The 18,770-nt window shown below is 33.3% G+C and overlaps 3 protein-coding genes across 4 annotated transcripts in view; 2 read left to right on the top strand and 1 right to left on the bottom strand.

The window, feature by feature from the left end:
* On the bottom strand, positions 7,983–10,243 carry LOC104716608 (uncharacterized protein ycf39). The gene is made up of 7 exons (XM_010434007.2): positions 9,801–10,243; positions 9,621–9,719; positions 9,168–9,362; positions 8,935–9,027; positions 8,747–8,842; positions 8,511–8,651; positions 7,983–8,393 (listed from the first exon to the last, which is right to left on the bottom strand). The coding sequence occupies exons 1-7, from the start codon at positions 10,185–10,187 to the stop codon at positions 8,217–8,219; spliced, it is 1,188 nt and encodes a 395-aa protein (XP_010432309.1). The 5' UTR covers positions 10,188–10,243; the 3' UTR covers positions 7,983–8,216.
* On the top strand, positions 16,235–17,170 carry LOC104719973 (glutathione S-transferase T3-like). The gene has a single exon (XM_010437951.1). It carries the CDS (start codon positions 16,235–16,237, stop codon positions 17,168–17,170), a length of 936 nt encoding a protein of 311 aa, XP_010436253.1.
* Positions 18,351–18,770, top strand: part of LOC104716607 — a 1,741-nt gene continuing 1,321 nt past the window's right edge. For both annotated transcript variants that reach the window (XR_756115.2, XM_010434006.2), the window contains exons 1-2: positions 18,351–18,473; positions 18,581–18,713. Coding sequence is in view for 1 of the 2 variants with exons in the window: in XM_010434006.2 (XP_010432308.1) it covers positions 18,441–18,473; positions 18,581–18,713 (166 nt within the window). In the remaining variant the exon portion in view is untranslated. The remainder of the gene's footprint in view (positions 18,474–18,580; positions 18,714–18,770) is intronic.

Genomic DNA, 18,770 nt, shown 5'->3' with positions numbered 1-18,770 from the left:
ACCCTTAGTTTTAGTCTTTAATTACGTAACGACAGTGTATTTGATTTGGACAATTTAAAATCGTTTTATTATTATTATTATTAACATGACGGTAACGGGTAACGTAAGTAATTAAATGATGAAAATTCGTACTGAATTTATGTCTGTTAGTAGTATTTGTATCAAAATAATTTATTGATTAATTGTCAAAGGAATGAATTGTTTTTTTTTTTAATATCGTACTGTATAGTTGGTTTGGGCGTTCAAAGGGAGACGTAACTAAATCGATGTTTGTTATACAGCGTTCAGCACTTCAGGCTTCAGGTGTGATGCTAACGTCGTCATGTTTCTTCCTCTCTCATTGACTAGACTCTTCTTTTATTTATTTATTTATATATATAGTACTATCTTAACCCCCAAAAAAATAAAATTCTTTTTATTAGTAGTAGTATATCAATAAATGGATTCGATTGGGTGATGCTAACAGAACAAAAAATTATACATAGAAAACTAAAACAAGAAGAGAAAGAATTTTAAGACAGAATTTGAACTTAATTCTATACTATTCCAAAACGACATTTTTTTAATGGTTTGAGCTACTTTTTATATACTAGTAGCTTAAAAACAAAAACAAAAAAAATATACAAAAATTAAGAAGGCTAAAAGTGTGTGACGAGTTCTTTTTGTTGTATGAAAAATATGTGTGACGATTAAAACAAAACAAAACAAAAAGCTTGTAACAACTTGACACAAACACTCTAATATGTATGCTTATATATGTTGGACACGTCAATACATGATATTGTGAATTAAAAACATATCCTCCTAAATATAACTTTCAAAACGTATATATCCTCGAACTGGCTTAAAAATAGCCAAAAAAAGTTATAGTCTCTATTCAATTTTAAAGAATAAACTTTCTTTACAGAAAACTTTTTTGTAAATTATTTTTGGATTTTAAAATATACTATTTTTATATTAATCTAACATGATCCCAGTACAATACCTTGTACATGCTTATCACGGATACTGATTTTTTTTTTTGTCGGAAATTTCCTTTGCACTTAGAGTCCTTCCGGAATCCTGGAGAGGTTTAAATTTCATGCAATCTAGTCATAAATTAAATCTTTACGTGCTGATTACTGCTATATATATGCATTCGAGCTCCAAATACTCATTTTCAAACGCTTGTTTAAATATAACTATACCGTAACAGTTAGTGAAAAATGAAATTGTTATATCGACATCTAAACCTTTTTCCTAAGGTGTTTTGTTAGGGTCAAAGCTTGTCCTAAGCTTTAGATTTTATTCTTCTGCTTCTCTTCGTTGTCCTTGTATTTTGTAAAAAATCAAAAATTGGTAATGAATCTTCACATGTTTACCAAAAAAAAAAAAAGTTTGTCCTAAGGTGTTATGTTACTATCATCAGATATTTGAAGAAACACGATGAATTTTGTTTGCATTCTGTTAGGCATATTTTTGCATATATATATATANATATATATATATATATATATATATATATGTTAAAGAAAAAATACGAAAGATCGACATATTTCTACAAAATCTGTCGTCATTCCTCACATTACTTCACTAAATTTTAAACAAAACTGATATATTTTGTTGAATCGGATTTATAACAGCACACGAATTTTTTTTGTTTTAACTTGTTACTGACTAGAAGGAACAGTCTAGAACATTTACTAATGACTATGCACATTATCACGACAAAACAAATCAGGTCCGTAGCGACAAAAAAATGGTGACGAACTATAACACAAAAATTTACAAAGCATCAGGATATTTGACACCCGATAAGAATACTTAGCATCGAAGCCTTATATATTGATATATAAAATGTTATATACGCAGAATAACTTGGTGCAGAAGCAACCCTTTTTGTCCCTTCTATTTTCTTTTAACTTTTTATTTAACAAACTCTTTTTTTTTTTACTTTAAAAAAAAAATATTTGTCTTTTTTTTTTTTGTTTCTTCATAATATTTGCCTTTTTACTGCATGCTAGATCCTTTATTGTTTCCAAAATTATGACAAATAAAACCTGGTGTTTCATTTAATTAAAGGTTCTTTATTTAATCTGTCTGCGTTTCTATTGCACTGTGTGTCGCACACGGTAACTGAAAGTAGAGCACTCCTATTATATAGGCCAATGGTTGAGTTGATACGAAGGATAGAAGCTTCTATACATCTTTATATTTAGCGTTATGATTTCAACCAAAAACAAAATAGTGCATGTGATGTTATCAAATTATAGTTGGCCATGTGGATGTTCTACATAGCAAAATTCTATGGCTTTTAACCCAAAATTGAGGATAATTGTATACATATGTATATGTTGCTAAACAACTTACTTTCCTATTCAAAACATTCATTGTAAGACCAAATGAATCTTATTCACTGTATGACAAGAAATTCAATTAGTAATTGGTACTACTCTCTTAGAAAAAATGGGTCTATCGGAAAGATTATCATTCCCTTGACAACTCGTATATATAGAGTATTCACGCCACACGGTTACGAATTCATACGAACGGTTGTACAATACTCTAGTACGTTCTAATAATAAATGGTACGGGGAATGCGAACAAAAGTCCAATTACTCGATAACATAATTAAGTATATATATATATATATATATATACGTAGTTTCCATAAGGGAAAATTAAATAGTATTCATGCTTTACCTGAAATCCAAAATAGTGGAGATCATATATAATTGTCATGCAAAATTATTTGACAAATGTCCAAAATATTAGGGATGTTAGGTGCAGAATATAAGAAGAGCCTGTTGATTCTGAGGTAAGGACATTTTGAGAAAGTTACTTTGGTCCCCTACCCAACTTCAATAAGTCAATTGATTGTTATATTTTGGGGAAAGAGTGATGAAGTAAATACTTATATACTATACTCGAAGTGTTTGTAAATGAAAATGTAGAAGTAACTTTTAAAAAGGAATACATTTTACAGTACTATGCTATACATTGAATTTAATGCAGCGTGACGTCGTCTTCTTCTTCTTGTCCCTATCACCTTTTTATTTTCCTCACTTTCTTTAGCTTATCAAGTTAAGCACGTTCAAGCTCAACACCATTTAATTTGCCCATTCTAGAATCTAGATAACACCATCGTTTTTTGGCTTTCTTTGGCTTATGAAGTTCCAGTTTCTTTGTTATGCACATTATACGTTATACATCCACTCGCCATTACTCTTAATTTTGTCAGTGTTGTCAATTAGTCTTAATTTTACTTGATATTTGTTTTAGCGATCAGTTGTGATGATAACCAGAAAAAAGTATTATAGATCCTTGCAAGTAAAAGTTTTTATTGCAATTAAAAGTATTATAGATACTGCTGTTTGGCATATGATAAAAATATTGAAAAAGTTGTCAATGTTGTAGTTTTGTTGTAATGATAATAGCATAGATATTCTCCTTAATATCTGACTTATTTAGGTACCAAACGGTACTAACGTTTCAGCTTAAAAAGCTGAATGACTATTTTTTTTTTTTTAACTTGTTTATGGCTGAAAATATAGAGAAGGAAAACGTCAATCGCAGACCAAAAAAGAGAGAAAAAAACGTCAATCAATTGAGTAAGATGATTCATCTTTTTTTTTTTTTTAATAAAGCATAAAACATAATGAAACTATTACCTTTAGCCATATTCCGGAGACTATAAGTGTTGTGTTGCTATTCAGTTGGGTTACAGTTTTCATTGTAATGTGCTACCACACCGGATTATGCAGGTTTGTGGCCAAAATTTATAAACCTTTCATGTAACTAAGCAGAACTAAGTGTAGAGAATATATTTCAAATTTCTGAAAAATTAAAGATGGTAAAAAGTTGAGTTCTTGTGACAAGCAAAAACAAAGTTTGCACTTATTGTTAAGATAACGGTTCAAACTACTTTTTATTCAGCAATCGTTGATCATCACGATTTCTTATGCAAATCAATACTATGTAACTCTCTATTATAGAGGATAAGTTCTGATTTATGTATACTTATACGCAATCGTAGATGTCACTATAGATTAGGTCATACATTATTAGCGTGTATATAAAATAATAAACATGTGTGTGAGTTAATGAGTGTCAGAAAAAAATCTAATATAGTATAATCCATGCAACTATTTTATTCCTCAGCTAATTAGTGGGTTTGGAATAAAGTTCTGGTAAGTAAAATAAATTTGTTATTATTGTTGTGATGGTCATTAATGGAAGTAGACTGAATTTAGGGTTTATAGGACGAATAAACACAACACATAAGAAAGGATTGAAAGAAGGGGGAGAATACGGCACAGAATAATTGGGCGACGACTGTGACATGTGACGCACATTTTACTGGTGATAAAAAGGTTCGCTATACACATGTTCCGATTTATACTATATCAATTTAATTATGTGTTATATTATTATAATATAGTAGTACTAAGACTGTCTTAGGTCTACGACGTATACTAATTTTTTAGTCATTTTATGCATGCGTTACAACATAATTTACATTAGTTAATAAGGAATTTTTGGGTTTTTGACAGGGGTGTCAAAATTGTTAACTCAATTCATTTAATAATTGGGTTAGATCAATCCATAAATCTATTTTAATTAATTAATAATTGGATTAACCAACTATAATATAAATTAATTAATATTTAATTGGAAATAATTATAATTAATCTTTATCATCATTATCACCACGTAACTTTTTGATCAATTGTTCTTTTTTTTTTAATTGACATTATTTTTTTTTGTTTTTTGACAAACAATTGACATTACTTAAGAATTATTAGGAATGAATTTTTGTTTTTTTTTCTGTTTTTAATTTTTCTCGTTGGGGATGCAGTCGAGTCAAGATATAACTATATTTGATTTAAAGGAATACGACAGTGTTTATTTAAAGAACCTTTTGAACTTATGGAATATTAATTTGTCTGGTGGTTCAACGAAACCTACATGTGCTATGACTTTGGGGTGTCTTATGTTTTTGATAAAAACCTTCTTTAATAAGGAAAAAGAGAAAATCCAAGTGTTGTGAATTATAAGGGAAATGTTTCCATTGCTGCGAATGTTTTGGGTGGCTTTCTTGTGACACTGCAAGAAACCCTCTCCTTCTACAAATTAAATGACAATGGTGGGTGAGCTATTTTGAGCTAATATTTGCTTTTTAACAATATACGAAATATCTTGCTTTTACACACACAACATATGAGAAATTTACTAAAGCTATCGTTACATAGTTGTGAAAGTATTTTTAATTATAGTAAAGTTTTAATTTATTTTCCCAGATAAGTAGGTTGATTCGTGTTACTGCAAAATTCATATTGCAAATTCAGATTTTAATATAAATCTGATTTTAAAAAGTGAATAGGAAACTGTCAATTATAAAACATTTTGGGGTGGAGTAGCTTGACAAAAGAAAGAGGTTTCGAAAAAAATTACTAAATTAAGTAGTTTTTTCACTGGTCCTCTCATAACTTTCGCTTGGGATTGAAGTGAAGCAAATCAAAAAGTTTTTATAGAAATTCTTCTTTCACTGGTCCAGTGGTCTTCAAGTTGTAAAGATTAAACCAAATTAAAGTTCAAGCTTTATAGATTTGATAGAGAAACCACGGAGGTGTGACCACTAATTAACCCACTTATGTGTCTCATAAATAATTTTGCAAATCTATGTATATATGAATCTCTTACTATATACTAATTAATGCCGCAATAGATCACATGGCAAGTCCAAATTATAAAAAATTACATCATTCGATTCAATGCCTCACTATTGTGAATATTACTATAATAGTTGACATATATAACAAGAAAAATAATGGTCAAGGAAAAACAAATAAATTACGAGAATCGATAATGCAGTAGTTAGTTGCAGACTAAAGGGTTCTCAAACCAAAGAGTATATTCTCGTAAAGCTAACAAATAGAAAAGCTTCGTTTTTACCTGTAAAAGGGCAAAAAAAAAATAGAAATTTCAACTCGAAAGAATCGCTTTGACTTTCTTGTGTTCCTCCTTGGAACCTGAGTTCCTCCTCATAAAGCTTTAACTCTCTGCTTAATTGTTTGTTTTTATGGTGTGGAACGACCTGCATGCTTTTGTGTTTAAAATTCTAATCTTTCACGTATATATATTTAACCTATTTAAAATTCTAAATTCCTTAGGTATTTAGGTAGTAATCACTTTATAAAATCATAAACATTACGGTGTAGAAAGTACGGGAAAATATTAAATATTTATGTGAAAGATAGGTCAAAAATGTAAAAAGAGAATATCCAACAGAAAGCAACTGTTCCCTCACAATATCTAAATGTATAACAATTGATAATTAAGAAACTATATATTAAAGAAAAATAAGGACTGGTCTGATCTGATTGTGAAGAGCATTCATTGGATTTCTATCTTCTTTTCTCTGCCACTAGAGTATATAGATCACTTCCCTCATCATGCCCACTTATATATTTCCATCTGTCTATATATACATATTTTTTTATTTTTCTCCTCTATTATTGAAATTCTTTTGCCTCCTACGTTCGACTTTCAAGTTGAGAGCGAAACAAAAGAAAAGATCTGAAAAAGTTCTAAACAGAACAAACGTTCCTTTGGCAATTTGACATTAGTGTAGTGAGACATATCAATCAATAATGCATGCCTAGTATTTTTACTTTATATGGACTTAGTTTTTTTTTTTTACCTAACGTATGGGTAAATTATATTTGATTGATTTATTTACTTTCTCGTGGAATTCTAATGTTTTGGGCTATAGTCTAATAAGACTCTCAAGTCGGATTTGTTTAGATCATGTTGGTGATACAAATGAATTTTCATATCCAACTTAGGAAGAAATGATAATATAGTAAAAGTTGGTTACAAAAACTTTATCAGGCATCCGCTGATCCAGCTAGCATCCACGATTTTATGATGACTAGGGAAGAACTATATCTATAAACATTTCGGTAATCAAATAAAGAAATAACGTCAATAAGAGTAATAAGTTACCGATAAGGTCGTTTGTCTAGGAATTTAACTGATAATAATATATGAATCATGAATGTCGTAAAAAAAAACTTAGGAACTTATGATTAACTACAGGAAGAACTAAAAATTTGGCATCCACTTCTGAACAGTGTATAGATTTTATAATGCATGATAGATAACTAAACTAAACTATATAATAAACAATATAGAGTTTCGGAATTAATTAGAAGAGAATAATGTGTATAAAATGTAACTAGACAGTTTATCTTTGGTTTAAGTGATCGGGGTCGCTGTCGAGGTAGGCCAGAAACAATTAGGGGAGAACACAGAATGTGAATGTGGTTTCGAGGTTTCATGTTGTTGTTTCTTCTCTCATTATTTAATACTGTACTATATCAATGGAATAAAATCAATGAAAATATTATTATACGAAAAGACATAGACAAGACAACCTAAATGATGATCAATGACCTAACCCTATAATTAGATTCCACAATTCTTTTTCTCTTTATATTTCCTTAATTATCAGATTTTTATATGAGGCAATGACCCAATGTCTTGTTGTTTATCTTAGTGTGTATGTATGAATAACTGCTTTTACAAAACGAAATTATAAAAAGATATTGATAATAGGTCTAAAAGATTTTAAGATACTGATTTAACAACTCAACACACCTTTTGCAAACACTTATTACTTCTGATCTTAAAAGTGAATTTGCTGGTCTAGATTAGAAGTTGATATCCAATGGATCATTTTTTTTTTTGGATTCGTACAAAAGTGATAGCAAATTTCAACCATAGATAGTGAATGATCTTGTTCCACTTGCTAAGTTCTCAAGTTACATTGAGACTAATTTGAACTTGCATTTATTTGTTCTTATTATTCATTTGGCAAAAGCTCTCTCTTTTTATTCACATTAGCAAGAACCAATAAATTAGAAGAAGACTTTAAGATAAAGAAAAAATAGTAACAAGAAGCTCACACCCTTAGCTTCTAACAAAGGTTAAAACAGAGATGGTTCGTAAAAGGAATTTCATTATCTTTTCACCTGTTGGTTTCTCCTCAAGGTAACAAAGAATGTCTCTGGGCACCTCAAGCTACATTTACATTACAATAATTCCCTTTAATTACAAGAAGAAGCACAATAACCAATTGAAGAACATAAGATACAATGAAGCTCACAGTATGGATGCAAATGCAGTTTTAAAATAGTGTTGAATCTTATCACCACTTTTTTTTAAATGCAGTTTTAGAAGTAGATGTCTGATTGCTTGGATTGTGCCTTTAGATCCTTAAGTTTCTTCAATATGTTACTGAAGTAATCCTGCAAGTACTTCTCTAGAGTCACCATGTCCTTCTGATCCACACCTAGTAGGCTATTAGTCTCGGTCATCGGAGCAGAGAACACCGTGTCACTCGAGAGAACCTGAATGTGTCCGTGTCACAGATATGTTAGAAGCATAATAATTTCAGTTTATCCGAAAAGCTACAATGAAACAAAAAGAACAACCATCATCGTTAGGTGATAAAGGCCAAACTTTACCTCTGAGAAAGCCAGTCTATCCGCGACATCATTTGTCCACTGGAAGAACCGAGTTAGCTGGCGTGTGACTCTCAATACAGAAACTGGAACGGTTGTGACATTTGCATCTTGCCCAGCAAGTCTCTCACATAGTGTTATCACCTGACATGACAACAGGGTAATAAAAAAGGTTCTGCTTCAATAACATTTTCTCTATCCATTTCATACAACAGACCAGTAACTATAACCCTGCTTACTTCTTGGGTTGTCCATGCACGAGGGCCAGCAAAAGTTAGAAGCTTTCCGTTGATTTTCTCATTGCGTAAAGCTATAAGTGTCAGCCTAGCGATATCCTGTCATAGCATGAGGAACATGTTAAATCATTTTGTGTGCTTCACCGACCTTTTACACAAAGAAATGAATTACATCTATATTGTCTACTCACCTGTGTGTCCATGTAAGCAACACGAGTTGGTGCATCTGTTCCCCAAACAGATTTTTCCTCAAGAATTGGAACTGCATATTGACCAATAAGACCCTGCATAGGTATAGAATACTCTGGATTAGACAACAACCAGCCATTACTCACTTACTCAATTTCCACAACGGTCACGGACATGTAGATGCATAAGTTCAAAAAGGCACAAGAGATAGATAGATAAAGGGAGTGAGACTAACTTGCATGAAACCACATAACCGTATGGTGATGTGGTTTAAACCGGATTCCTGAAGAAACTTCTCAGTACAATACTTAATCTCCATGAGAGGAACCTCGGGATGCTTATCGCAATTGTGGATAGAGTAGAAGACGTATTTCTGAATCCCCATTGCCTTTGCACATTGTATCAGAGCAACTTTACCTTCCCAATCTACCTAAACAGAACACACATTAAATTTCAATCATATTGGAAGCACCACCCTCCCTGAATCTATCCAACCAACACTCAAACGTACAAAGCAAAGGCATTAAAAGGAGAGAGTATTAGACACAACAAGCCAGTCAAAGTCTCGCTTAGGCTAAATTCACAAATCAAAACTTAAATCTTTAACAACAAGAATTACAAAATCCCCTGGCCAAATCAAAATTGAAGCTTTAACAGAAAGAAAGAGAGAGGTAATTAAGAAGCTTACCGTCTTGATGGGTTCTTCGGGACGTCCAGTTGCACAATCAATAACAGTGTGGACACCGACCAAAGTCGCCGGAATTGTCTCCGGTTTACTAAGATCCGCCTACACCACACAAAACTCCGGTTTAGTTTCTCTCTTGGACATAAACTAAAAGACTTAAGGAGAGAAGATGTGAATACGTACATTGACGACGGTGGCGCCCCAATCACGGAGGAAGTCGGCGGGAGCTGGTCTTGGTCGGACCAAGCACCTAACGTCATAACCTTCATCTAAAGCTCGCCGGACGATTTGTCTTCCTAAAGTTCCGGTAGCTCCAACCACCAAGATGCTCGTGGGTCGGACAGGTGTCCCCGGAGAAAGATTAACCGCCGCAGCACTGCATGTGACCGGGACTATCGTTGATCGTTCCCGGTTAAGGGAAGAGGAGGAGGATGAGGAAGATGGGAAGAGCGGGATTGAATTCTCCGGTGTGAGAGAGCGCCGCCAGGAGAGAGGTCCGGAAGAGTTATGATGGTTGAGAGTGCCACTGCCACGTGTAACAATCTGAGCGGGGAGCCTGAGAGAAGCCATCGTCACTAATGGAAGAGAAGAGAAGAGAAGGGTTCAAGAGACAGAGATAGATAGAGAGAGAGACGACAGTTAGATGATGTGAGTTTGGCCACGTCAGCTCGTGGATTGGCTTTCATTTCTTGCCACGGAATTAATCTATGGCATAGATTATGGTTTTTTTTAAAGCGAAATCCGAAAAACCGAATTGGTTTGGTTATTGTTAAATCTAAAAATTCGTTTGGTTTTTATTTTAATTAACCATTTGATTTAGGTTTGGTCTGGTTAAAAACCGTAAAACCGAATGATTTATTTTGTTTTTTATAAAAATTTAGGATAATTAGATATAATTACTAATTAGTTTCTCAATCTTATAAATTTATATTGTATAACAATATCAATAATTTTTTTTAGTATGATGAATCGAACGATCTTCGCAAAGGTAAAAAAGCAAGCCAAAATTTAGTACTTTATCGGAAACAATCACTCCGATTTCGCTATTCGTGATTTGTATTGAAACCTCTGTATATGTATGTATGTAGTACGTTAGAAGAGCCTTTTCAGCCATGGCATCTTCCAGATTGTCCTCGAGCGTCAAGGATGCGTGAAAGGAGCAGAAAGGCTTGGGTCTTTTTAAAGCATTTCTTACTGGATATTCTGGCCACATTCTTTTCAGTATGGTTTCTGAATTTTTTTTTGTTGGGATGGGTTTTGATAAATTGTCTCTTCAAAGTTCAAATCACTAATTTGATTGTTGTTTTCAGATCTTTACAAGAGAAGAGAGTATTGGCACAAAATAGACAGAACGTACGACGAGGCCATCAAGCGTGCAGAAGACGCAAATGCTAGATTGGTCGAATTTCATAAGGTAAGACAAAGTTTGAATATAGTTTCCCCTGTGCATATATATAGGTGCATAATATTGACCATTAGTTTTACTGATCATGTTCATGATGATGTTGTTTTTCAGGCAAACAAGGAAAGAATCAGGGTGATTCTTGATGGTGAATCCACTTCTTGAGCAACCGGCAATTTCTATCTTCTTCCTCTTCCTCACTTGTACTGCCCCCAAATGTTGCTTTACATATATTCGTATGGCTCTTTTGCTTATCTTGTTGGATTCTCTAGTAGCACCTTTTTTTCCCTTCTGTATAGAGAGCATTGGGTTCCTGTTCTTATAACACAAGTCTATGGGTGGTGTATATTTACTGCTGAAAGGCCATGATAGAGGTTGGGGTATAAAAATAAGAGGTGGGCTGGAGGGTTTTCTGATTTCTCAGTTCGACTTCTTCTATGATATCGTTTTCATTCCCGTCACCCCTTTATACGTCCTTCTTAGATTTAGAGAATATTTTTGTTCATTACGGTAAAAAAAGTTCTTGTACATGTTAATGTTAATCCAAACCCCAAAATCTCATATCCAAGAGAACTGGAGAATCCTTGACTTCTCCTCTCACCACCCTGAAAGCTTGAACATGTTCACTTTCCTCTTTGATGATATTGTTATCCCACAAGATGACAGGCACATGGATGGTTCTGGTGTCAAACACATACAATGTTGATCAACAAAGCTGGTAAAGCTCATTACATCATTGATCCAGCTGATGAACACAAGTTCGACTTTGACCCGCTCGATGTGACCAAGACCTGGCCTGAGGATATCTTGCCTCTTCAACCAGTTGGGCGTATGGTGTTGAACAAGAACATTGACAACTTCTTTGCAAAGAATGAGCAACTTGCCTTTCTGCCCTGCAATTATTGTTCCCGGGATACACTACTCTGACAACAAGCTTCTTCAAACCCGTGTCTTGTCTTATGCCGACACTCAGAGACACCGTCTTGGGACCAAACTACATGCGCTCATCACAGGGATGAGGAGGTACGTGATATGACAATACTAGTATCTTTTATATCAAACTTAATTCTAGAATATTATAGTCTTACAAGAAGCTATTGTTGTTACTACAGGTCAACTACGTTTGTAACAGTATCTTGTGGATCTTGTATGTGCCATGTTTGCAATAGTATCAGTATGCGTTTAAAGAACAAAAAAAACCTTCTGTGTTGTTGTGACCTTAGTTTTGTCTCTTGTTTTATCAAAATGAACCATGCTTATACTTGAATCAAATCATTAATTAAACAGACATGGAGTTTGTACATTACACAAACATGAGAGCAAAAGTAGGACGGACAAAGCTTTGGACACAAGTGAAATCTGACAATTAGTACGTTTCAATGTAATAATAATAATAAACGAATCACCCATCCAATATTGCCTCCAACTCATCTATTTCTTGGATTTTGGAAAGGACCTCCTGAAACATGACAAGAAGAATCATGAATGAATAGTGGTATATAGATAGAGATGATGTTACAAAACCCAAAATGCTATCTTTATTTCCTTATGTGTACGTACCTCTTCAGCGTACTGAAGTTTCTTTGGGTTCCCAGTTGATGTCAAACCACCTCAAGAACCAAAACGAACATTGTTAGAAGAAGAAGAAGAATGTTCCAATTGTTTATAAATTACAGTGAAAAAAAAAAAGAAAACAAAAAAATAAAGGATTCTAAGTGATTGTTTAGGAAGTTTTTTTAAATCTTGCTGATTTGTTTTTCCTAATCTTGTAAAATCTTTTAAACTTTCTCAAAAAATATTGCACAATATTTACATCCTATGTAAGGAGAATCTCAAGTTACCCTATTCATGTAACAATTATGAAAGTGGGTTGACTATCAAACACGTTTTCAGATTCATAAATTAAAAGGGGTTTAGGTTCTGATTGGTACAAGACTTTTAAGACTTTAAAAAAAATTAAGGGGGAAGTATTGGTTTAGGATTTAGAAAGAATTTTAATGACTTTAAAAGTTAGGTAAAATATGTTGTTATTCAATCAAGACTTTTAAAAATTCTTTAAAAATTTGGTGTTATTGGTTGTGGATTTGTAAAAAGTTATCTAAAATCTTGATAAATCTAGTGTTATTGGATTAAGAGTTTTATAAAGTCATTAAAAGTTTTATGTTATTCAAGTAAAACAAAAGAATCTTGGATTGTTAATGAATTCAAATTTTATGTTATTGGTTTAGGATTTTATATCATTTCCTTCATAACAAAAGTCATGAAAACTCTTTCATCAAATAGAAAGATTTTACAAGATTAGAAAAAACAAATCATCAAGATTTTAAAAAACTTCCTAAACAATCTCTTAGAATCCTTTATTTTTAACTTTCAATTTTCTATGATTCTAACAATCAGCAAGAACATAAAGTCATTAAAATTCTTTCTAAATCCTAAACCAATACCTCCCCCTAAAGCTTTGACAGCCATTTATTTAATAATCATACTTTCTGACTTTTATTTTTTTTAAAGCTTTAGAAGTCGCTTTTTTTTTTTCTTCTTTGTTTTCCCTGATTTTTTAAAGCGTGAAAACCATACTTTAAAATTAAACAAATATAAAATTTTAATTTTTTCTTTCCCCATTATACTTAAAAGCTCTCTAAAAATTTATATTTAAATTTTATATAAATTATTTTTACACATTAATTATTCTTATTTTTTCTCCTTATTTTAAGATTCATTTCAATAATAATTATTTTTCTTTTCATTATCATCAGTTTAATATATTTTAATAATAAAAGTAACAGTTTCAGTTTTAAAAATATTTGTTGTCAATCAAATTTTAACAGTTAAAGTTTCTACAGTCAAAACAACTACAGCCAAATTCTCTACAATTAAAATTTTAAACTTAAAGTCTTTACAGTCATAAGTAACAGCTGTTACCAATCGAGGCCTTAATTAGGCATTTTAAGTTTTTCAAGTAAAATACACATTTCTAACTAACACCAACCAAGATATCAGATTCTCAAAAGCAAAGATATACCAAATTACAAGTGAATAATGCAAAATTTAAAGAATGAGCTTCAAGAAGATGACACTTACATGGATTTGGGGAATCTCTCACCGAGCAATGTCTTATTGACGGGCTGATAAAAAGATATCGACCTCGTGCTTTGCAAACAATAAAAAGGAGAAGAGGATAATGTTTAAAAATTCAACTAAAAGAGAACATAAAGCTTCAATCGTAGGTATACACGCTGGAATTAAGTTGTAGAGATCTAGAAAATGTGATGTATTAAGTAAATAGTGTTGTTCAAAATTTGAAAGAATACTATTCATTTTTCAATTTTTGGAGCAACATTTGAAACATCATTAGATATTGTTCTACACCAAGTTTGGAGCAACATTTAACGGACATCAGTTTAAGCAACATTGAAGGTCGTCCCTTTAGCTAAGCTTAAACCACCAAAAAGCCACACACACTTATTAGGTCATCCCCAATGGGAGGGATTTAAGAGGAGTTTTAGTTGAAAAGAAGCAAAAAAATAAATCAAAGAAATCAAAATAAGAAGCTCTCTTGTTTAGTAGACTGATTTATAGAATAAGAGACCTTACGTGTCACTTATTCGTTGGCTAAACAGAAAAATAAAAGTAAGAATTTTTTTTAACCGATCAAATATTTCTTCTTTCCATCGCTCTGTCTCTCTTTCTCTCTCGATCGAGAAATCCAAAATTGCAAAAGAAGGAGATTGAATCAACCAGTATATGGAATCAAAGGAGACTGGGGTCGGAGGAGATCCGAAGCAGAGGAGATTGAAACTGCGGAAGGTATTCGGAGGATATAGAATCGAGTTCGAGGTTGAATCGTTTGAGATTTGAGTTTGGAGTCGATTGACTCGGATGAGATCGAAGCAATTGGAATCGTAAGGTACGTTTATCAGTTTAATAGAATGAATTCGCGATTAGTTCAACGGATTAGGGTTGTTTGGATTTTGTTTGCAAATTAGGGTTTAGGGTTGGTTGTTCGAAATTTTAGCGATTCATGGGTTTGTTCTGAGATAAATTTAGGGATTTCATGTTGTCGATTGCTACTATTGGTTTTTAGTTTGAATGGCTTTGTTGTATACATGTGCTAAATCTAGTACTGTCGTTAAAAAGTGTAGTAGTTGTGATGGTAAAGGACGTGTGATGAACACTCAGAGAACACCCTTTGGAATGATCTCAGGTAACTCATTATTCAGCTGTGGTTTGTATATTGAGATTTATTTGCTCTTATCTATATCAGTGTATGAACATATATGGTCAAGTATAAAAATGATTATGGTGTCACACTCTTATAGAATGTAACTGTCTTCCTTTTTTTCTGCTAAAGATGAACCTGACTAAGGAGAAAGATTCACTGGCAATGACTGTAACAAAACTCACTCGTGATTTGGCTAAGGTGATAATTTTGTTTGGTTTTCTGATGCATGTTTGATTCTGTATATTGTAAGAGAGTTTCACATCATTTAGTTTTGGGAGCTAATGTTTCTTCTACTTTTTTTTAGTTGGAGACATTCAAGCGGCAGTTAATCAAATCCCTGAGCAATGAGAGTGGTCCTCCGGTAAGACACATCAAAGAAACCGCAGATCCACCTTTGCATGATGACATTGTTGATGAGTCTAGTTCCAAGACTGAGGTTCCACGATCTAATTGCTTTTGTCATCAAAATGCCAATGTTGCATCGCCTATGGTCAGGTATATTATCGAATTATGAACTTGCTTAATATTTTTACTTTGATTTTTCATGGTAACTGATGGTAAGATATGTGTCCTTTTGTATTTTCTCGTTTCAGCTTTCTCATCGATTCTCGAAACAAAATGGTAAGATGGAGTTTGAATTGGACCAACTTGCATTGATGGACTGTGATCGAGACTGCTACCTGTTCCGCCATGAAGGAAGGTAATATATGATTCTCTTCTTTCTTAATTAATTTGGTGTTAGTTTAGATATGAGTCGAGTCAGTCATTGATTATTATGTACTTCTTGAGTCAGTCATTGATGGTGTAGGGGTTGTTGGTTGTTTTAATGTGATAAATGTGTGGTTGTTGTAGTTTAGGTAAAAACTTAAATTTGAAAGTAAACTAATGGTGAACTTTGTATAAATAAAAGGTTCACTTAATAGTAAAACACAAAACACACAACATTAAGCCTTTATCACAAATCACACACAATCACACACGAATAAGTAGGCTATGGATTCAGACAACTCCATGAATCCCTTTGGTCAGTCTCCTGGCTTCTTCGACTTGCTACAAAGTCAGCATGAAACCCACATGCTTGTTGACTCTCCATATGAGAGTCAATGTTCTGATGCCCCACCTGCAGCTGTATCCCCTGTTGGTAACCGCAGAGCAAGGCATACATGGTTACCAGCAGATGATCTGATGCTTGTCAGCTCATGGCTGAACACGAGCAAGGATGCTATAACTTCAAACGAGCAAAGACGTGGAGCCTTCTGGGGAATGATAGCGGATTACGTTGCAGATTGTCCGAATGCTGTAGGCCGACCAAAGAGAGAGTCCAGTCATTGTAAGCAGCGGTGGGGTAAGATCAACGAGAATGTGTGCAAGTTTGTAGGTTGCTATGAGGCTGCGACAAGGGAGAAAACAAGTGGGCAGAACGAAGATGACGTTATGAAGCTAGCAAACCAGATCTACTTCAATGATCACAAAAAGAAATTCATGTTTGAGCATGCTTGGCGAGAGCTTAGATATAATCAAAAGTGGTGCTTGTCCACATCTTCTAAAGGGACTGGGGTGAAAAGGACACGGGTGGGTGGTTCTATAGATCCTTCAAGTTCCCAACCGGTGGATGTTGAGGCTGATCCAATGATGACTCGTCCTCCTGGTATTAAGGCTGCAAAGAGAAAGGCCAAGAAGAACAGCAACTCACAAGCGGATGTTGAGGCTGATCCGAAAGCTTGGTTGGAGTTTCAGATGCAAGAGGTTGCGAGAATGTATGAGATGAAGCAAAAGGATTTTGCTTTGAAAGAGATGGAGTTTGTAATGAAAGAGAAGCATAGTAAGCATGTGCTGGTTGAAAATCTCATTTCAAAAAATGATTCACTTACTGAATCAGAAAAAGCTTTAAAGAACAAGCTTATTGGTGACATGTTGTCATCAGTTTGAATCGGTTTGGTGTTTAAATAGTTGTTTGAATCACTTCCTTGTAATCGGTTTCTTTGATGGTTGTGACTTTAATGGTTAGCATGTACTCGGTCTTATGTAATCGTGAAGTCTTGTATTATGTTCTTTTATTCGGACCTCCAGGTAAATTAAATGATATAAATATTCTTGATCGTTCTCCCGTTTTTGATGATGTTTTAAACGGTCGAGCTCCGAAAGTTAAATACAGTGTCAACGGACACCAGTACAAGTTCGCTTACTATCTCACAGATGGTATTTATCCAAAATGGTATACTTTTATCCAATCTATTCCACTACCGCAAACTCCAAAAGACTCTTTCTTTGCTACACATCAAGAAGCTGCACGTAAAGATGTCGAGCGTGCTTTTGGAGTTTTGCAGGCTCGATTTGCCATAGTCAAAAATCCGGCTCTTCTTTGGGATAAGAATAAAATTGGAAATCTAATGCTAGCGTGTATCATACTGCACAATATGATCGTAGAAGACGAACGAGATGGATACACTTTGTGTGATCCATCCGAATTCACACACATGGAGTCCAACCGAACTTCAGAAGTGGACTTCACCGTACCAACAACCAGGCCTTCATGTGTCTCCACTATGATGAACATTCGTTTGAGTGTTCGTGATCGAGATAAACATAAACAGTTGCAAGATGATTTGGTTGAGAATATTTGGGCAAAATTTGGAGAATACCATTAAGCATTTCCTCTTTTTATGAATTGTACTTCTCTTTTATTATGTTTTAATGTTTCATATGTTTAAAATTTTATGAAATGCAATAATTTTATAAACATATATCTCAAATGCAATAATTTCATATTCTAATTTAATTTTTTATTTAAAAAAAAAATTAAGAGACTCATACTAAAAACCCACCATTAAGATAAACTTTTAATTAACAATCACAAAATTTTTAATCTACTCAAACTACAAAATATATTAATAAACAATTTAAGAGGCTCTAAAATATACCCATTGGGGTTGCCCTTAGATTGGTAAAAAATAGAAAACTCCCCCCGAGTCAAACAATTTTTTTAACCACGCGACGCAACGTAAAGTTCAAAAAGAAAAAGAAAAAAAAAAAAAACAACAATTTGGGCCTGTTTAAACTAATGGGCCTGTTTTTTTTAACAACTCGTGAGCTGAGAAAAAAAAAAAAAGAAGAAGGAAGAATTTGGTTGAAAGAAGAAGATTGGGAAAGCAGAAACCCTAAAGGAATTTTGTACATCAGACCGACGCAGGAGAGCAAGATGATGAAGCACACGCAAACGATTCTCGCAAAGGTGAGCAAAAATTATTCCTCTTTCGTTTCTTCCGGATTGGATTCCCTTAACAATTTCGTTGTTTTTTAAAAAAAAATTATTAATATTGTTTGAATCGAAATCTGTAGTTTTGTGGAAGAGCGTATTCGACCATCGCCTCTTCCCCCCTGTCCTCAAGCGTCAATAATGGGTGGAAGGAGCAGGACTGCTTGGTTCTTTATGGACTATTTCGTGGTGGATATTTTACCCATGGTTTCAAAAGTAAGTATGTATGGTGTTTTCTTTTTTTCTTTTTTTTTTTTTTTTTTTTTTTTTTTT

The sequence above is a fragment of the Camelina sativa genome, chromosome 10, assembly GCF_000633955.1.
Source record: "Camelina sativa cultivar DH55 chromosome 10, Cs, whole genome shotgun sequence".
In the NCBI taxonomy this organism is placed as follows: domain Eukaryota; kingdom Viridiplantae; phylum Streptophyta; class Magnoliopsida; order Brassicales; family Brassicaceae; genus Camelina; species Camelina sativa.
Note: the sequence above shows the minus strand (reverse complement) of the source record. Positions and strands in the feature narration are given on the sequence as shown.